The 21,382-nt window shown below is 45.7% G+C and overlaps 2 protein-coding genes across 3 annotated transcripts in view; both read right to left on the reverse strand.

The window, feature by feature from the left end:
• The window catches only part of LOC310851730 (phospholipase A2 inhibitor 25 kDa subunit-like), a 1,159,037-nt gene that overhangs the window by 560,498 nt on the left and 577,157 nt on the right, over positions 1-21,382 (reverse strand). The window lies entirely within an intron of this gene.
• Positions 7,044-21,058, reverse strand: ETHE1 (ETHE1 persulfide dioxygenase). Of its 2 annotated transcripts, none has more exons than XM_083754219.1 (7): positions 21,023-21,058; positions 13,671-13,815; positions 12,088-12,236; positions 11,676-11,805; positions 10,259-10,348; positions 8,550-8,666; positions 7,044-7,549 (listed from the first exon to the last, which is right to left on the reverse strand). In XM_083754219.1, the coding sequence occupies exons 1-7, from the start codon at positions 21,041-21,043 to the stop codon at positions 7,497-7,499; spliced, it is 705 nt and encodes a 234-aa protein (XP_083610345.1). In that variant the 5' UTR covers positions 21,044-21,058; the 3' UTR covers positions 7,044-7,496. The 2 variants fall into 2 exon arrangements, with proteins under 2 accessions (XP_083610345.1, XP_083610344.1); XM_083754218.1 differs by lacking the exon at positions 21,023-21,058 and adding an exon at positions 18,645-18,861.

Raw genomic sequence — 21,382 nt, forward strand, 5'->3', positions numbered from 1 at the left:
TTTCCAGGGACAGTCCTGGACTTAGAAGAAGCCATTCCGGTTTCTGATTCGATCCCAGAAGAACGTCCTGCTTTTCCTTAAAGGTGAAGGTAAAGGGACCCCTGACCATTAGGTCCAGTCGTGGCCGACTCTGGGGTTGCAGCGCTCAACTCGCTTTATTGGCTGAGGGAGCCGGCGTACACCTTCCGGGTCATGTGGCCAGCATGACTAAGCCGCTTCTGGCAAACCAGAGCAGTGCACGGAAACGGTGTTTACCTTCCCCCCGGAGCGGTACCTATTTATCTACTTGCACTTTGATGTGCTTTCGAACTGCTAGGTTGGCAGGAGCTGGGATCGAGCAACAGGAGCTCACCCTGTCGTGGGGATTCGAACCGCTGACCTTCTGATCGGCAAGTCCTAGGCTCTGTGGTTTAACCCACACTGCCACCCGCTTCCCTTTTTTTCCTTAGGACGTCCCTATTTTCATTGGACAAAAGTGGGAGGGTATAGAGTTATCCTGTGTAGGGAAGGCTTTTTAAATGTTTAATGATGTTTTTATATGTGTTGGAAGCCACCCAGGGTGGCTGGGACTACCTAGGGCAGGGTAAAATTGTTGTTGTTGTTGACTAGGACGTCCCTATTTTCACTGGAGAAGTTGGAGGGTATGGATGTACTTTGTTAAGGATGCTGAGAGTTGGTAGGAGGCCCATATTCTCCTCACACAGCAGCATTTCCCACAATTCCCTGGGAAGACAGATGAACTGTTAAACCACTCAGATTGCTTCAGCTTCAGCAACAAACAAATCCAGTAATGGAGAGCCTGTGGCGGCGCTCCAGATGTCGTTGGACTCCAACTCCCATCAGCCCCAGACAGCATGGCAATGGCCCATAGTCCCAGGGTTGATGGGGGTTGTAGTCCAACATTAACTGGGGGTGGGGTGGGCACAGGTTCCTCATCCCTGTCCCAGGCCAACTGGTGCAGATCAAAGGTGGGAACCTTCATCCCAGGTTCTTGTTCCAGCCCCTGGGGAAATGAGACCCTGAAACAATTTCGCAAGGCATTGCAGGATCTTACCGCCTGGGCTGTGGGAAAAAACCAAAACATAACAGAAAACTCGCGTCCTTCTCAAGCCAGCTACGCTGAGTTGATGGCAGATCGAAACATGCCAGATCTTGCCTGGTTTTGCTCTTGTTTCGCTGCCTTTTGGTTTCCCTTGGGAAATGGCTGGGAAACTCAGGCCTGTCTAGGGAAAGTTGTGCAGGTGGGGAAGAAGGCAGGGAGAGAAACAGCTTCCCACCAGCTTCTAATTTATATGTATTTATATAAAACCAGGCAAGGAGAACAGCCCACTCCCTTTCAGTATTCAGGCAAACAAATTGCCACCAATCACAAATGCAAACCTTGTTGATTTTATCTTCAGTTCCTTCATCACTTCCCCCTGCACTTAATCTGGGTTTTTAGCATAAGTACATAAAAGCCTTCTGGATGAGGCCAATGACCCACCTAGACTAGCATAAATTTCCACAGTGGCCTGCACAGTGGCCTGCAACCCTCTCCTTTACCTGGTATTTTAGAAGCATAGCTGCCTCCCATTGTGGATGCAGAACATAGCCATCATAGACAAGACAGCCACTGTTTACTATTGCATTCTAATGGATTGTTGTATATTGCTTTTTATTGATATAAGTTGTTTATTTTAAAGTTATGTTTTTAATATGGCTTTTTAAAAATTGGATCAGATTGTGATTAGGTGTGTGACCTTTGCTGTCTATTTTGTTGTTTCTCTGACTTGAAAACCGCCTTGCATATAGTAATATAGAAAGGTGGTGGTGTACAAGTTAAAAGTAAAATGAAACATAATCTTCCATGCATTTGTCCAAACCTCCTTTAACAGCCATCTGAGTCGGCCGTCATCTCTGCCCGTCCTCCCGTGGGAATGAATGGGAGCCGTGCTGGCAGGACACACTTCTCTGCATGTTCAAAACAATCCATTTGTGAGATACAATCGGGACATCCGTCGGCATGCAGAAGCACAACTCTCCCCAGTTGCCCCATGAGTGACAACACTGGGTGTTTCCACTGGAATTATGGAGTGAGAAGCTGGCAGGCAAATTCGTCTCCACGGCCAAAGTGGTAAAGTGGAGAGGGAAATAAAGTTAGAGAACAGAAAAAGCACTGCAAAGGATGCCCTGTTGTTCAAAGGGAGCAATTAACGTAGGGTGCACAGTGCAAAACCTTGCTCAGATGTAAGTCTCACGCTGTTTAATGGAGCTTTGTTTGGGGTATGGATGAGTGGCGTGGAATAGGGTTTGCATTTTCATGTGAGATGGCCTAATTCTTCACTGTAACACACCCGTCCTTCGAAAATTGCAGGTCTCAGAATTTTGTGATGCTGTTCTCCAACCAAGAACAGTGTATAAAGATGCATACATTAGGGGGAAGAGTGCAGAAAAATGCACGTGCTAATGAATAGAAAACATGAATTGGGGGAGATTGCTTGATTGAACAAATGGGCAAAATTGCAAATATTAGGATAAACGTTCAGTTTATCTTTCACAGAGTTACAATGCCCAGCAGCCTTAACCAGCTTCATTCCTAGGAATCTTTCAAGGAAGCCATGTGCTTGAAATGTTTGGTGTATATGTGACCAGGGCTGGTTTCTTAAAATACAACCAATCCCTTTAAAAAATGTCAGTCCATTTATTTATAATGGTCTATTCTATGACCGATATTCAGAAAGAAACTTTGTATAAATATATAAAATAATACCAAACAAAACAAAGCAGATACCCAGCACAATAAACGGATTGGTAACTGTATTGCCGGGCATAGAGAGCAAAATTGTGAATTTGCTAAAATTATTCCCTGGTAATACTTACATGCTGTGCCACAATATTTAGCAGCCCTGGAAGATGTTGACATATTCTAATTTGAAACGAGTAAGCAAACACAGAAAGCATCCCATCGGCCTGGGAATCTCTGTAGATAAAAATGTTACATATATCACAACAAAAATAGAAATTTGTAAGTACTGTACGTGAGTTAGCAATTCTGCCTCTCCAGATTGACAGAGACATTTATGTTGACAATAGGGGATTTTTTGGAAACTCCCCTCCAGAACTAATAATGGAAGAATATTTAAAAACACTAGCGTAAACACAATAAAAAACCACAACCCAGACTTTTTGTGATTTGGAAAGTAACGAGGAAATGCACTGATGAGTGTGGAATGACCAAATGTTTCATGGGAAGATATGTAAACACGCCACAAGCAAACCCAAACGAATGAACATTGTCACAAAACCGCCCTGTAATCTATTGAGCATTTGTTCTGACATAGTCTACTCACTGTGTAAGCTTTGTGCAAACAAATCAGGATGGGTGCTGAGTAAACAGGTCAGTGGTAGAACTGACTTGTTCCACCTCTAGAAACTGGAGGTGTCTGGAAACTGGAGAAGTTTCTTTAGCTCTTAGCTGGGCTGGCCTCTAAGTACAGTTCTGGCTATTATATCAATGATGTGGCACCTAGGAATATGGATTATTTTCCCCAGCCCTGCCCACATCTGTCATGCAGGAAACTAAGCCTGTTTTGCTCTGTATTCTTGCATGTTCTTGGACTCGGCCCCAGAACCTCTTTTCCATGGCAGGAGCCACCCTTAAACATGTGAAGTAAAGAACATTGTGTTTCTGAGCATACACAGAGTGTGATCCCCCCACTACTGAGTAACCAAGAGCCCCTGAATGGTTAAATATCAGGGGATTAAGGGATTCGCGGAAGAGATTGGAACTCACAGGCAGGCTTGGGCTGAGCCTCATTACGTCACCATTTAAATTCTTAACCGCAGCTGTTGACTTAATGCTCCCCTCTTAACCAACAAGATATCTGTAGAGAGAGAATGGTCTAGCAGTGGTGGAGTGTCAGTGGCCCTCCAGATGTGACTGGACTCCAACTCTCATCATTCCTGGCTATTGGCTCTGCTGGCTGGAGCTGATGTGAGTTGGAGTCCATGCAGTTTTGCTGCTTGAAGATACAACAGCAGCGCAGAAGGGACTTTTATTCTTTCTGGCGAATCCCTGAGCAACCACATCACTCTGTACAGCTGGAAGATCATGGGGCAAAGTATCCAGCTGCTGATAACAGGAACTAAGGGCAGTGGGGCACCCTGGGACACAGGAGGGTGCGGGTGGAACAGAGCAGAATCAGATCCAGTCAAAACACCGCAACTTTAGGGTTCATTAGGTCAGGCCTGGTTGTACAGGACAGTCTGCAACAGGGCTGGGAGGGCTTGAGGGATAGGAATCATAGAACTGTAGAGTTGGAAGAGACCTGTGGATCTAGTCCAACCCTCTAAAATGCAGGAATATGCAGCTAGCCCATATGAAGATTGAACCCACAACCTTGCCATTATCAGCACCACATTCTAACCAGCTGAGCTAACTGGATACTACTTTGTTGTTCTGTTGATTTTTTGTTTGTTTTACTAATGCCCAGAATGGGTTTATTTTATCCAGTTTTTGTTCTACAGTGGTACCTCGGATTAAGCACTTAATTCGTTCCAGAGGTCCGTTCTTAACCTGAAACTGTTCTTAACATGAAGCACCACTTTAGCTAATGGGGCCTCCCATTGCTGCCACGCCACCACTGTACGATTTCTGTTCTCACCCTGGAGCAAAGTTATTAACCTCAAGCACTATTTCTGGGTTAGCGGAGTCTGTAACCTGAAATGTATGCAACCTGAAGTGTATGTAACCCGAGGTACCACTGTATTGCCATCTTGTGCTTCACTGCAACTCCTTGGAATCACCTTAGATCAAAGCCGTGGAAAGCCAGTTGTGCTGCTTTTGGGGAGCCCTCTTGCTCATCCTGCTGAGAGGGGCCCAGGAACTCTGCCCCAATGACCTGCCCAAACCGTTTAGGTTCCCCAAGAGTGAGAACTCTGAACACGACGCAATGAAAAAGTCAGAAGGGCTCCCTCTGTGCCCCACCCCTTTAAACACTTCAAACACAACATCTAGCAGCAAGCAATACATTCCACATTCTATCCACAACTTCTGGAAAACCCCAAGGCTGCAAGGAAACCCAAGCTGGAAAACCCCAATAGCATTTTAAAATGAAACAGTCAAGTCAGGGTCAAGTTGTGATCTGGCAGCTTTCCACCCCAACAGTTTCTTTCAAGAGCCCCAAACACAGAGATGCTACAGCTGCTACATCCCCTCCTCTGCTTGTTCCTCCTCTGGTTCCCTTAACCCAGGCTTCCTCAACCTCGGCCCTCCAGATGTTTTTGAGACTGCAGTTCCCATCAACCCTGACCACTGGTCCTGCTAGCCAGGGATCATGGGAGTTGTAGGCCAAAGGCACCTGGAGGGCTGAGGTTGAGGAAGCCTGCCTTAACCCACCCACCTGCTTCCCCTGCATACTGGGACCACAGCAAGGCATTTGATTCAGACATTGATGCTTGTTTGTTTTTTGTAGATTTTCTGTTTCTGAATGCTCCCAGGTCAATGTTTGAGAAAGGAGAGGAACAATATTCATGCAAAACTCAGTCCCGGATGAGGAAGCAAAGAGTGCACATTCCCAGAACCATGTCTCTGCTCATATTTGCAGACAACCACCTGCCCCCATGGCAATTTCATCTTTAAAATGCTTTTTTAAAAAAGTAGTCATCAGAAGATCCAAGAAATGCCTACAGAAAAGCTACCTGTTATTGTTAACAGTTGCTGGCAAGTCACCCCAGTGAGCAAACAGTACTATCTAGTGGTTAGAACTTGCAACTACAAGCCAGCACAAGTCTCTGAGCTGAGACTTGTAATGGCCAAAGATTATTATTTCAGCCCCTTCAGTATGAACAAGGGTGCATCAAAAAAAGAGAGATGTCTCTTCTTCCAAGGAGCTTACAGTTACAACAGAGATGGCCACCAACTTGGGACAGCTTTAAGAGGGTTGAATAAATTCATGGAGGACTATGAATGCCCACAAGTGATGACAGCTATTGCTCTGCCAGTTGGAGGCAATAATACTTTTGAACACCACTTGCTGGAAACCACAGGAGGGGAGAGGGCTCTTATGTTTGCAGATTTCCCATGGGCATCTGGTTGGCCAGTGTGAGAAGATGCTGGACTAGGTGAGCTGCCGGCCTGATTTAAATTATTGGACAATGATTCCCATCCCTCTCTGCCAACATGGCCAATGGTCAGGGATGATGGGAGTTGTAGGCCACACCCACTGGAAGAAGCAAAGATCACCAGTGTCAAAGCAAAGATTCTTCAACATCAACTTTGTTGGACTGGTCATGTTGTTTGGATGCCTGATTATCGTCTTTCAAAGAAACTACTCTATTTTGAACTTTAAAATGGAAAGCGCATTGCTGGTGGTCAACAAAAGAGGTTCAAAGATGCTCAAACTCAGGACAAAAGGGAGAAACGTGCTAAGAGGTAGGCTCGCTTGGCAAACCCTCACCGTGGTCAACTCCCGCCCGGAAACCAATGTCCCCACTGTGGAAGGATGTGTGGATCCCGAATTGGCCTCCACAGGCACTTACGGACTCACTGTTAAAACCGTGTTCATGGAAGACAATCTTACTTGGCTACGAGTGATCGCCAAAGAAGTAGTAGTAGTTAGATTGTGTAGTGTAGTGCTTAGTGTGCAGGATTAAGGACTCTTATCAGGGCTCAAGTCCCTACTTCAGTACATGATTGTCAATGGGGTGATCTTGGCCAGTCACTGTCTATCAGGCAAACAGAGTTGTTGTGAGTATAAAACGAAAAGTAGGGCAGGAAGTGCTTATGCCACCATGAGGTTTTGGGAGGAAAGGTGAGACAGAAATGTGATGATAATAATAAATTAAAACACATTTGATTCCACCAAATGCTTCTGGGAAGTGTAGCTTAACAGTCCCAGAACTACAATTCCCAGCACCATTTGCAAACTACAACTCCCAGGTTTCTCGTGTGTTTTAAATGCATGGCGTGGATGTGACCATTGGCTAACGCCATCCGTAAGGACAAGATTTCCCATTGCTGCTCCAGAAAAATCAACCCCATACTATTCAGAAGTGAAGCCGGCTAATAACAAATGCGTTTTATTTTTTCTCAGTGATAAGAGTTTCTCAGGCACAAAACCCAAGTTTTCAGAACATTCACAGTGCAAGGGACTCTGTCTTCTGGCAAGGAATCTCGAGGCCCAGCAGAAATCTTGATACAGTGCATGCTTGGAAAACAAAAACATCACATGGGTCCTGGTTGAGCTGGGAAAGTCCAGCCAGTGCAAATCAACAAAGAAAAGTGGGCCACTGAGGTCATGGAGCTGGAATTAAGAGGTTGATGATCACAATAGGCAGGAGGATCAGGAGCCAAACCAAGTTAGGGTGTATCTGAAGACACACTCGTCTTTCTAAATAAATCACTGCCATCTTCCTTCAGAGTGTGATAAGGAGGTTGTTTGTATGCCATGAAACCATGCCATTGCTGCAAGGGATGCCTTAGGTCACCTGTATCTTTGGGAAGTCAGAAGGTGCATCTAGGCAGCTACATCTTGGACCCCACACTTGAGGTTAGCAGGAACCGCGAAATCTGCAGGAGATGAGGGGGAGCAGAAAGATTATTTCCCCTGGGTTCCTATAGGAATCACCCTCCCTCTGTGGCTGGGCACAGAACCCAAGACGTCATGGCTGCCCACCCCTCAGACCAGCCACCAAGCACGCCGGCAGCCCAGCCTAATTCTGGTTTACTCTGAAGCAAGTCCTACATAACTTGCTCCCAAGTTAAAGTGCCAAAGGAATTGAGCCAGAGAACTTATGGGCCTTCAGATTCTGAGGGTCTCCAACACCCATCACACCCAGCGGTCAGGAATGATGTGAGTTGCAACCCAGCCAGTGTGGCATAGTGGTTAGAATGCCAGACGAAGACCTGGGAGACCAGGGTTTGAATCCCCACTTGTCCAGGAAGATCACCAGGTGACCTTGGGGGCCAGTCACAGCTTCTCAGCCTAGCTTTCTTCACAGGGTTGTTGTGTGGATTAATTGAGGAGGGGGAGAACCACGTACACCCCCTTGAGAAAAAGGTGGGATATAAATGCAAACAAACACACATCAGGAGGTACACCATAATCAATCCTATGCTCTGTTTCCTCATATGTAAGTCCCACTGTGTTCTATGAGACTTACACCCTAGGAAGTGTTTGGGGGGATTAAGATGTCTAGCACAGACAAAGCCAATCCCTTGGATATTCCTTAAGGGAAGTGCTGTGGCTCAGGTTCGATCCTTGGCCTCTCTAGGCAAGGCTGAGAGTATTACTCCTGCTGTAAATCCCCCAAAGCTGCTGCCGGCCAGTGTAGACAATGCTCAGCTAGGTGGACCAACAATCTGGCTCATGATAGGGCAAGCTATCTTGGCCCAGCAAGTGGAGGAGGTTAGGAAAACGAGATAATTTTCTGCACCGTTTCCAAACCACAGCCCCCAGGATCCTTCTGAGGAAGACACAATAGCTTGCAGCTGAGAGATATTGGCTTGCAGCTGAGAGAAGGCAGCCTCCAGATAAATGCTGCTCTGCTGTACCAGAAGCCAGCCTCACCTATTTGTTTTGGCTTGGGCAGATTCAGGTTGTTCATCAGTTCAACGAAGGCGTCTCGGGGCAAGGTGAGGCGAGGATTCAGGGTCTTTTCTTCCTCTACTGTGGACACTGTCTGGCCTGCAAGGGAGGAGGAGATGCATCAAGGTGGGCCAGGACAGAAAAAATAGAGTCTCGCGGCACCCAAAAGGCTCACATAGATTTATCAAGGCAAAGCTCTTTGGGCCTACCAATGTGGGAATTATCTTCCTCAGTTGGCAGGCAGACATTTTGAGATTTGCATAGCACAGACTTTGGTCTCATTCAGGAGTTCTACTGTCGTGACTATAAACCAGCAGGCAGCCCTGCCACCAGTATCCTTGCATGCTCTGGCCCTTCCTGCTGCACCTCGGGGCTCCTCACATCGCTTAGCTCAACACACTTGCAACCCTCACTTTCCTGGCGAATGTGGCAAAGTCTCTGGTGGAGCAATGGGGCCTTCGCTAGCCTCTTTATGAATCCATCTCAAATGCCTGAACAGAGCTACTGCCTCTCACATTTCATGACCTCTTGACTTCACTTTTACAAATGTTTCCTTCTACACCTATGTTTATGTGTCCCTGTAAGTATACTGTAACTTTTTGACTTTCCCCCTCAACCCCCTCCCCAATGATTTCCTGCATCATAAAGGGATGGACTTTATGGTGCCTGCAGCAAAAGGAAAGACAAACCACAATCTCATTTATTACAAGCAATAAGAAGTGATGTGCATTGTACAATGTACAAAACATTGTACAAGTAATTTGCAAGCTCTATTTTTCCTGTATTATAATAAATGCTATGCATATTACATGACACATTATAGTTACATTTGCAAAAAAAATGACTTATTTATTTCGAGGTAACCTGTTTTCAAAAGATTTGGAAATGAAAGTTCATTCCTTTTGTTTTTAGCCAAAGGTTCATTTAAGTACACAACAGGAACATGAGGTTGTAAAAAAGTGGTAGCTCTAATGTGTATATTCTCTCTCTCTCTCTCTCTCTCTCTCTCTCTCTCTCTCTCTCTCTGTGTGTGTGTGTGTGTGTGTGTGTCAGGTGTGCACACCCCTGCCCCGATCTGAGAAACACCCAGATCAACCTGAGCCCAAATCAAGTCAGGGTGTGGGGTTAATGTCTAAATAGGGTTCTTTTAAAACCCTAATTAGGCATACAGTTAACCCTAAGCATATGGCCCACCCTCACTTCTGACTGCACTGAAGAGGGCAGGAGGGTTCAGTTCTGCTGGGTGCTGCTTCACCAGCACACTCTCATGTACGAAACACACTAGTGAAGCAGTCCTTAGTCTGGAGACTTTTATTTAAAGAAGCCTTCCTATGAGTTGATTCCACTGTGAACTGTAGAACAATCTGCCTTCCTTTCTATCTATATACTGTTCAGTTGCATACTAATGTTTTAAATCCACGTACAGCACTTTTTTGGGGGTATGAAGTGGTTGATAAAATTTCATTCAATAAAACAACACAACACTTTGTGCATCTGTGGAAGGGTTCTCCAGTTTCTAGCACAGTAAATCTATCGGTCTCTAAGAGAACCACAAGGCACTGTGTTGATCGCAACAGAAATATTTAAGGAAAATGAGGAACTGAGCGAGAACATGCATTGTCATCCAGTGCCCGTTGTACCACAGCGCTGCTCCCCCCCCCCCCAGCATCAAATCTGAGACCCCGACTTACCAGTATAGTCATGGGCAGGGTAGATTAGGCAGTGGCCAGGGAGTGTGAAGATTTTTTCGTGGACCGACCGATACAGGGTCTCTGGATTGCCTTGGATGAGACAGAGAGCCTTGCTGAGCCAAGTTTCCTTCAACATCAGCTATTTTTGCCAACCTGATTCTCTAGGACAGCTGCTTTAGACAAGGGTTTTCAACACATTCCTCCCATTTGTTCAGTGAATGCATAGGCAGGCAGGGGGACGGAGAAGCACTATGTATATGGGCCCTGACTCCAACAGTATGCCCTCTGGCCATGCCCCTGACATCTATGTCTTAAGCATTAGTGCAAAGAAAGCATCTATGGAGCATATACTGGGGCACCGGCTGCCCACGCTGTCTACCAATTTGCCCACTGACCTTTCCCCATATCTGACCAACCACCTTTACACCCACCCCCTTGTCACCCATTTTTAACAGTGGGAGGGGAGCCTTTAGAGCAGCTGACTAAAGCACTCTGTGAAGCACCTCCCCCTCATCTGTTAAATGTCTGCCATCAGTGCTGCTTCCTTGCTCTCCTGCCTGCTGTTTGTCATGCAGTTGGTGTGGCTACCTGAACTGCACAGCATGACGACAGCATTAGATTTTTATGTATATAGGAAGAAATGTGTAAGGCTCTTTCATGCATTCAGAACCCTAGGCAATCTGCATTTCTGGATGCATGGAAGGTGCCTAAAAGCCCATTTCACATTAATGGGATGTGTGTGGACATTAGGGGGGTGACCAGTGAGGTCCACTCCGGGCATTAAGTGTTCATTCGAAGTGGGGAGGAAGAAAACACATACACCCCTTACAGGGCTGTTCTTTTGTAGAGGTGGTTGCACATTTCTACACAACAGCTTATTGTAAATCTTATCCACAACACCCACATGATGTTGTCTTCATTGAAACACCATCCCATATTTTTCCCCTTCAAAGAGTCTTGCTCCAGAGGGCTACAATAAACAGAGTGGTCTAACAATCAGTCCCTCTTCCTCAGGGACTCTGGGAATTGTAGCTCTGTGTGAGGGAAATAAAGGGCTCCCAAAAACTCTCAGCACCTTTAACGAACTACTGCTCCCAGAATTCTATGGGGGAAACCATGACTGTTTAAAGTGGTACCATGGTACTTCAAATGTATGGTCTGAATGTGGCCAGGGAGAAATACAGTGCTTTTGTAGGTAGACACATTCAGATTAAGGCAAAAAAATATGGGTATCATTTGTCAAATGGAACACGACAGCCCATGTCTCCCCATAAATCTTGCAGCTGCCCTCTAATACAGATGACAGCCATTATGACTGACCCAGATCCCATAGCTCCCTCCCCCTTGCAACAGATCAGACTCCACCCTGGTATGACCACCCTCCCTGGATATAACTAGATCCACAAGGCCTCTGTACCTTGCTGGAAGTCCGTTCGTCCACAGCCCCGGATCAGCAAGGCATCGCCAGTGAAAGCCATGCCTTTGTCATTCAGCACATACGTCAGGCATCCGTCCGTGTGCCCAGGGGTGGAACGAGCTTCCAGGGCCTGCAACGACAGCAAGGCAACATGCCATGAGACTCAAGCCTTGGAATTGCCAGTGTGATATAGCGCTTAGAGTGGGAGACCAGGGTTCAAATCCCCACTCAGATGTGAAACTCGCTGGGCGGCCTTGAGCCAGCTGCAGTCTCTCAGCCTAACCAACCTCACAGGGTTGTTGTGGGAGTTAAATGAGGAGGGGGAGAGCCGTGTGTACACCACCTTGAGCTCCCTGGAGGAAAAGGTGGGGTGTAAAATCAAAGAAACAAACAAACAAACAAACAAACTCACAAAATCCCCAAATTTGAGGGTGTGCCCTTCCTGGATTAGGAGGTCAGCTGAGGCGCCACTATGTTTGGAGATGACACTTCGGCAACCTGGGAGAAGCTTCTTCAGCAATCCGGTGCCTGTGATGTGGTCTGCATGGCAGTGAGTGTTGACTGAGAAAGAGGAAAAGAAGCTTGAGGTTATTATTGCAAGACCCAAAGGTCAAAGCATTTAACAAAGAAGTGGGGAGCCTGTGCCCTGCCCCAGATGTTATTGGGACTCCAACTCCCCATTGGTCTCAGCCAGCATTGCCAATGTTGAGGGATGATGGGATTGGTCCTCTAAATGTTTCTGGAGAACCACAGATCTAACGCCACACTCAGGCCAGGCCGTTTTGCTGCTTCAGGTGCCAAAATGCCTTGGGCCAGTATGGTTACCATCTCCTTCCTGATTCAAAGGTACAATTCTATTATTCTACTCTTCCGCTACCTAGTGGTAGAAAGTGGAATATACCATTTCTTTTCTGTTCCATTTTAACCTAGCAATACCCAGGAAGGCCAGGTTTCACCAAGCTGCTCTTGGGAGCTGGAAAAAAAATCCACTTTTCTTTTTGCAATTTCATTATATGTACACATAAACAGTCATACCTCAGAAGTCGAACGGAATCCATTGTGGAAGTCTGTTCGACTTCTGAAACGTTCAGAAACCAAAGTGCAGCTTCTGATTGGCTGTAGGAAACTCCTGCAGTCAATCGGAAGCTGTGGAAGCCCCATTGGACGTTCAGCTTCCAAAAGAATGTTCAAAAACCAGAACACTCACTTCTGGTTTTCAATTGTTCGGGAGCTGGAATGTTCGACTCCCAAGGCATTCGGGAGCTGAGGTATGACTGTATTAAAAGTTAGTTTTTAATAAAGATGTTATTGCGTTAAAAAACAAATAAACAAGGACAAGTAAATATAACATCTCTACTTTCAATTCATAGAATCTTTTTCACACTTCATTTACATTCCATACGAGACCCTATTGTCATAGACGTTGTGCGGTTGAGGGGGGAAAGAAGGAGGGAGAGAGGGAGGGAGCGAGCAAGGAGGGAATAATGAGGTTTTGTTCTACTTCAAAAAAAGGAAAAAAAGCAATGTGATTTACAGCAATGCACACACACATGCAATAAAAAACAAGTAAAAAATTAAAACCACAGATCATTCGCTAACCATTACAGGGGATGCTTTCTTAATTGTCTGCATAAGCCTGGCAGCATAGCTGAGTTTTCATCAAACATTTAAAGGTGGAAAAAGAGGATGCCATGCTGAATCTCTCTCGGAAGAGCATCCCATGGCACTAGGCCAAGGCATGTTTTCACACTGATGTCAAATGAGGGTGACCATCATGGAGGGTGACCAGCAATGCTCCTACAGGTGTTCTGAGTGATGAGGCTGAACCGTAAGGGTCCAGGTGGTACCTAGATTAGCCAGGAACTAAGTTGCTCAGGGCTCTGTAAACAAATGCAAGGACTCTGAACCTGTCTGAGTGGGCTTCCTTGGGAGCATGTTACACTACCCCATCTGCCTTGATCCATCCAGGACCGAAGAAAAACCTCCTCCTCTCACCTGCATATACCAAATTCAGACCAAGCTGCTTCACCAGTGTCGAATCCCTCTTGGCTGTCTCCAGAACTGGGTCTATCAAAACTGCCTCCTTGGTCTTCAAATCTGCCAGCAAGTAGGTATATGTGGAACTTTCTGATTCAAAGAGCTGGGGAGGGGAATGCAAAGATATATCTGGTTAGTCCATGAAAGGTGATAGGTGGGAGTGTCTGAGGACCCCTCTCCCCCCAAAGCAGCCCCCTCCTTCAGTGGCCCTTGTGCTTAGGAAGAAAAGGACCCCTGCCCCTAATAATAGCAACAACTGTGACAACACAGTCACATGGAGAAGAAGCTAGAGGCCGTAAGCCAAAGGCAACATGAAGTGCATCAGCACATAGGCAGAGTGCCTCCACACCAGCCCTAGTGGTTAAAGCAGGAAGCGGGCTTCTAATCCCTTGCCCTGGCGAATCTCTTGATTTATATTCTTTCCAAATTAACATCCACAAATATACTCCCACAACAGAAAAATATTTTATGTGCCTTCGTATGTAAGGAGTTGGATCTTTCAGCATTGGTTCTTTTATGCTCTGGGTCTATTTTATTTTCTTTATTTCACAACATTTATATATACAACTTGATTGTAAAACTAAACTAAACCGCAAAGTGGTTTACAAAAAGAAAAAAACAAACAATGAAATAAACCAGTTTAAAACAACTGTTTAAAAGATTTGAAAAAAAATATTTACAGTCAATGATAAACTAAAATCCAGATTAAAACACCCACCAAGCGTTCTGGATAGGTTTGCCTAAGCAAGCAATGTTTTTAGCAGGAGCTGTAAAGAATACAGTGAAGGCGCCTGCCTGGTTTCAGGGTAGTATTAGGGAGGTGCCTTCGTTGTACTGCTTTAGGCAATTGCTAAAAACAAACAAACAAATCTTTTGTTTTGGCCAGCCTACACAGACATGTGATTTTTATTCCACATACTTGCTTTAAAACAAAAACAAAAAAATCTCTTCTGGTCTTTCTGCAGTTTTAAGAAGTTACATACATACAACCATTTAAATTTTTTGTCTGCGTCTGACTTTCTTATTAAATATTTGCATCATTTTATGTAAGCTGCTTAGGGACGCGGGTGGCACTGTGGGTAAAAGCCTCAGCGCCTAGGGCTTGCCGATCAAAAGGTTGGCGGTTCGAATCCCCGCGGCGGGGTGCGCTCCCGTTGCTCGGTCCCAGCGCCTGCCAACCTAGCAGTTCGAAAGCACCCTCGGGTGCAAGTAGATAAATAGGGACCGCTTTCTAGCGGGAAGGTAAACGGCGTTTCCGTGTGCAGCTCTGGCTCACCAGAGCAGCAATGTCACGCTGGCCACGTGACCCGGAAGTGTCTTCGGACAGCGCTGGCCCCTGGCCTCTTGAGTGAGATGGGCGCACAACCCCAGAGTCTGGCAAGACTGGTCCGTACGGGCAGGGGTACCTTTACCTTTACCTTTATGTAAGCTGCTTAAAGATTCTTCTTCCTTTCTTTGATGAAGCGGTCTATGAATTGTGTTAACCAACTATATAAAAATACCCACATTACATTTGGAATTATATTATTTAGGAAAGTTGCTTGCCTGCCCGTTGTCTATGCGTTGGGACACCTCGTAATGCATTGTAGCTAAATTTTGCATGACGGCACCTGAGATGAGGGAGCTGGTTTTTAACTATGCTTGAATATGCCATTTTGAATCAAGATGTTGGACCGAAATTCTCAAAGCTGCGCTGCTTTCTTTGAGTTCTTACAATCCCAGAGATGCACTGGGTTTGAGGCTCTTCGTATAAAATTAAGAAATGGCCATGATCTTTTAAATGTGCCTAATTGCTCCCTGCTCCCGAATCGCTCAGGTGTAACACAATCTTCCACTCTTGCCCAATTTGGCTACTCTCCAGATCTTAGCAAGGCTTCCAATGGCACAGAACTTTATATTCCTACCACTGACTTCTCTATCGGTATTCTTGATGCAGGTCGTAAGTTCCAGACCTACTCACAGAAGAACTTATTTCCTAACATTGCTTATATCCAAGCAGGCTGGACCCAGGGGTCAAGAAGGTGCAGTTAATCATCAAACCGATTGCAGGCCCAAGAATCTAGCAGACACTCCAGTACTGTGTTCCATTTTGAACATGGTTTGCTTGTTTTATCATCCTGAAAGTTTTAAAAGTCTGCATAACTATAGATAAAGTTATCTGAAATTAAGATAAGATGTTGGTATCTCCGGTATTTTTACAGCATGGATGCATGTTCTCTATTATTTTATTGGTATTAGTGTTACAAGGTCTTCAGCTAGAATAATAAAATAATTGTGTATTATGTCATTGCAAACCAACCTGGGACCTTATGAGAAAGGGCAGGTAAAAAAAAAAAGGGAGGGGGCGAGAATCAGGGATTTGGAGTCCAGCTTTGCTGTTGTTTTAAAAATGTCAAGATGGTCAACAATACAAGTGAGACTATAATATGATAATCTAAAAAAGGGTCCATACACATCAAAACATTTAATTTATGGTAATTATTTCAAGAGAAATATATAACAACTGTGTTTAAGAAAACACAGTAAACTGAAAGACAATGTATTACAACTTAGCAAAATAAATGATAAGTAAATAAACATTTGTATTAGACCTGATTATGCAGGATTCTATCCAATGCTAGTCCAGTCTGGACTCTGCATTTAAAGCAGAATAGCACTATAGACAGTCCTGGATTCCCAGTCCTGGGAGCTATAGCTTGTTAAGGGTGCTGAGAGCATTTGGGAGACTCCCGTTCCTCTCCCAGAGCTCCGGTTTCGAACTTGGTTTAACAATCAGTCCCTCTACCTAACTCTGTCCGGGGAATAGGGAGGTCTCCCAGCAATTCTCATGATCCTTAAACTACAGCTCCCATTATTCTGTTGAAGGAAACTGTGACTGTGGTATCATGATGCTTTAGCTAAGTCTTACTTCAACGTGGTACACACAGCCCTGTCTCCCAGTATCCCTCAGCATCTGACACCTTAATTTTAGGACCAGCATTGACTGCAGTCAAGCACATATATGCTTACATTTCGGGTGCAGAGGGGAAAAAGAGAAAAACAGGATGCACTCCTATACGCTGTTATTTATTATGGGAAGCCTCTTATGACCCTGGGCCACTCACTGCCTCTCAGACATGAGTGCCAACTTGAATCTTTGGCAATCACTCGTAGCTGAGTAAGATTGTCTTCCATAAACACGATTTTAACAGTGAGTCCGTAAGTGACTGTCGAGGCCAATTCTGGATCCACACATCCTTCCACATAGGTTTCCAGACGGGAGTTGATCATGGTCTGCATTGGCTCCCATGATCTGCACTGGCTCCCAGTACGTTTCCGAGCACAATTCAAAGTGTTGGTGCTGACCTCTAAAGCCCTAAACAGCCTCGGTCCAGTATACCTGAAGGAGCGTCTCCACCCCCATCATTCAGCCTGGACACTGAGATCCAGCACCGAGGGCCTTCTAGCGGTTCCCTCATTGCGAGAAGTGAGGTTACAGGGAACCAGATAGAGGGCCTTCTCGATAGTGGCGCCTGCCCTGTGGATTTGAAGGAAATAAGCAGCTATCTTCTTTTTAAAAGACATCTGAAGGCAGCCCTGTTTAGGGAAGTTTTTAATATTTAATGCTGTATTGTTTTTAACACTTGATTGGAAGCCACCCAGAGTGGCTCGGGAAACTCAGCCAGATGGGCGGGATACAAATAATAAATTATTATTATATTATTATTATGGTGAGGGTTTGCCAAACGTGCCTTCCTCTTAGCACGTTTCTCCATTTCATCCTGAGCTCGAGATTCTTCAAAGCCCATGTCACCTTTGGTAAAGGCTGTTCTCCAGTTGGAGCGCTCGCAGGCCAGTGTTTACCGGTATACTACATTTTTAAAGATTTGCCTTGAGAGAGTCTTTGAACCTCTTGTTGAACTTTCCATTTTTAAGTTCAGAATAGAGTAGCTGCCAACTTGAATAAAATATGGGGAACAGGTAAGACCCACCCCACATAATCTATCATAAGACATGCATACTATTTGAATGGGAATGCTTATCAACTTTCGGGGGGGGGGGGCTGGAGCCCTCAAATATTTTTGGGGGAGGGTCGAGGGGACCTCGGTCCCTAGGAGATGGCTTGTATGCGCTCGTCTTGGCCTAACAGGGTTGCTGTGAGGGTTACATGGGAAAGAAGAGAATGATACACACCACTTGGAAGAAAAGATTGCATGTAAATGTACGTCTTGTTATTAGCTTTGAAAAGCAGGGTAGAAGTTACTGGGAAGGAAGGTCTGTGGAACTCAGCTGACTTTGAAGCCTACCTGCCCAGGAACAAGTGGTGAAAAGGAAGATAAGGCATCCAGGAAATGGAACCCAAAATCCCAGCTCCTCTGCCCCCACAATGTAGCTGCCAAGAGAAACATGCATGCATGCTGATCCCACAACAGCAAACAGCACCCACTTGGAAGTACTCTAGGCTTCCAGTTATCTTGAACAGCAAACAAAAATCCAGCCATTGGAGCTTTTCAGCAGAGCTTTCCAGCTGCATACAGGCTGTACATTCAAAGTGCATTGCCCCCTCCCTTTCCTTAAAAGAAAGAACGAACCCTGGGAACTGTAGTTTGGCCCTCGCAGAGCTGCACTTCCCAGCACCCTTAACACAACTACACTTCCCAGAATCCGTACGTGTGTGTTTATGTGCTTTAAACGTACGGAGAGGGCAGCTTCGCAACTATAAAAGTTCTGCTTGCCTTGCAGCCGTGCAGAGAGGCAGAGGAGCCCTATGGGATGGGAAACGTTGGCAACCCACAGAAGCACAAACAAACACACACCCAAACCAACAGTACTGCCAAATAAATTCAATGGAAGGTTGCTGCTGCTGTTATTGTTTCAAGTGAGGGGTAGAAGGGTCCCGATCCTGCCTGCCACCCTTCGCGGTGGTGGAGGGGGCGCCTCGGATCAGCTCACCTGTCGGAAGAGCAGCCCAAGGCGCTGCGCGGTGCGGACGCAGTAGCATCGCCGGGGAAGGCTGGCCCGGGCCGGAGCGGCGCCCAGGACCCGCAGAGCAGCCGCGGCTGCAGCAGGACATCTCCGGGACAGAGACATCGGGCGCGCCACACTTGGTGGAAATGAAAGGAGAGGAGCGACGCCCTTTAAAAGTTCAGAGGCTGGGTCAGGAGCGGCGGCGGAAAAGTGGGCGGGCTGCGAGCCTCCTTAAAGCGCCACGCACCGGCAGGAGCCCTCTTTTTGTTTTGGCTTTTCCTGCCAACCGATGAACCTTTTTATGAATGCAGGAGCAAGAGCTGGCGTGCCAAAAATTCCTGTTTAATGCTACTGTAATCACAAGATTTACTGGCAACAAACTCTTAACCTGGGCTTTGGTCCCAAGGGCAAAGCACAGAACCCTTGCCACAAGTTGCGATAAGAGCTAGAGAGCCAACTCGTTCAGATAAACACATTCTAGGAATGAGCGTTCTTATGGACTCCACCAGATTGACTCCACCAGATGATTGATTGCTCAGATAATACATTCCAGAGAAACCCATTTGGCTGAGTTCACCCCCTTCAACACACATTCATGCACAAAGTCCATTCATGCACACATGGATAACAATGAAGAACCTTCAGCTTTTTGCCTTGCAGTATATTATATCTTCCTTTGGCTAGGCTTTATTCAATCCTCTTCCTACCTAAGGTTCCTACTTTCCCACCTTCTGCAGTCACTGATCAGTACTGTCTTAGGGACTGGCCACTGTGAAGTATTTAATTGAATCAGAGCACAAGGCTAAGATGCACTGTTGAATACTATTTGCCTGTGTGTGATTATCTGCAAAGGTGCATGTTTAAGTCTCTGGCTGGCTGGGGCCAGCCAGCCTGCACTGCACTTTGCAGCATGCAAGACCATCCTATAAGCAAATTAAAATAAATTAAAAAATGAGGTTTTTAAAATGGGGGGGGGGGGAGCCAGAAGATCTGTGGCCCAGTGCAAAAAATCTGGGACTTGGGCCTCCCATCCCAGAAATGCAATGCACCTGTCCCAGCAGCATAACTATAGCTAAGACTATATATGCTTCCACTCACAAAGTAGGGTAGTCTAATCCACATTCACAAAGTGAGTATATTGTTCATATCAATGAATTACCATCACTATAACACTTTTAAAATCAAAGGTAGGCAAGGGCACCTGGCTTCCTCAAAGTAGAGCTGAACTGGCAGGTGTAAAGTCTACGTGCAGGGAGGTTCTCGTAAACAAGAAGCCTGCAACGATTACATGCTATCGTTCTTTGTGCAAAGGGCAGCCTCGTTTTTCTGTTTTACAATGCTAAAATGTGTGTACTTAAGCTACATGGATATTACTGCAGTTTGCTGTGTGACTTGGGGGACGCTGTGCGAGCACTAGAGGGTAGGGCATGTCTGTGTGTAAAAGGTGAGGCAGTGGGATTTGTTGGTGCAATACAATATGGAGGGATATGGATATACATAGCCAGAGCACACAGTCGAGGTGTATATATACATTATTGTTAGGGTGGGGAGCTGGAAATCTTTAACTAGTGCAATTATGCTTCAATTTCAATGTTTAACATTGCCGTTTTCTATAGCCCAAAGGGCAAGAGATGTACAGTATTCTTGTGTGAGACAGGGGGAAAATACATTTTAATTTTATTTTTTGCATTGTGTGGGTGGGTACTTTTGATAGAGAGAACGGGGAAAGAGGTTTTATTTGCAACACAGCAGATCATGGTAGAAAAAGTGGTCTCTTATTGGGCTTCCTTCCTTATTTATTCCATTCATATCCCACTTTTTATCCAAGGAGTTCAAGGGGCATACATGGCACTCTGCTTCCCTCCTCATTTAAACCTCACAACTACCCTGTGAGGTAGGTTAGGGTGAGAGGCAGTGACTGGCCCGAGGTCACCCAGTGAGCTTTGTGGCCGAGTGAGAATTTGAACCCTCTTCTCCTAGGTCCTTGTTGGACCCTCTAAGTACTACACCACACTGACTTGCACACAGCCTTCTTTTTTTGCAGGCAGAAATGCCCTTATTCTTTACTTACTTATTAAAAAGGCTGCAAACTGACATTTCCTGTTTTATCTAGGGGCGGGGCAGGGATGTCTGTATAGGAGGCAGAACAGGTTCTGGCAAATTTGAGCAGAAAGTCTAAATGTCTAGGTTTCACCTCTAGTAAAAACGGCCTTGACCTAATGTGAGGCTATTCTGGAACACAAAGAGATTTTCCAAAGGCGATTGTATATAATAATGCTCACACATCCATCCATCCTAATACAGCATCAGTAAATAGCTCCCACCCTTTTAAAACGTTGAACCGCTCCTGGTGTATGACTAACCCTAGCTTGAAACATAGACATTAACGAGGGAAAGAGCTGCTGCTCAGCGGCTGAGAAACTGCTTTGCATGCAAAAGGTCCTGGGGTTCAATCTCTAGGCTGGGTTGGGGGAAAAACCCTCGTCTGAAATCCTAGATAGCTTGCTGCCAAGGCAGTGTGGACAATACTGAGCTAGATGGACCAGTGGAAAGTAGCTTAGATGTTTGCATGCCAGGAAAATGCTGCATTTGCTACACGTCCAGAAGGTTTTTCTATTGGAGGAAAACCTGGACAGCACTGAACTCAGAACAGCAGCTCATTGGCAAAAAAGAAAAGGCGATTAGGTTTGTCCGTCTCCAGCCACCGTTAAACGTCGTTTATC

Source organism: Podarcis gaigeae (genome assembly GCF_964106915.1).
Source record: "Podarcis gaigeae genome assembly, chromosome: 8".
In the NCBI taxonomy this organism is placed as follows: domain Eukaryota; kingdom Metazoa; phylum Chordata; class Lepidosauria; order Squamata; family Lacertidae; genus Podarcis; species Podarcis gaigeae.

Bases quoted from the DNA above. Each gene is read 5' to 3' on its own strand.
- ETHE1 (XM_083754218.1), bottom strand. From the start codon at position 18,782: ATGTCTCTGTCCCGGAGATGTCCTGCTGCAGCCGCGGCTGCTCTGCGG. The intron at 11,806-12,087 runs GTGAGTTTGTTT...CTGTCGTTGCAG, and splicing joins CCCTCAAATTTGGGGATTTT to GCCCTGGAAGCTCGTTCCAC. The intron at 8,667-10,258 runs GTAAGTCGGGGT...CCTCCCTTGCAG, and splicing joins CCCTGCCCATGACTATACTG to GCCAGACAGTGTCCACAGTA.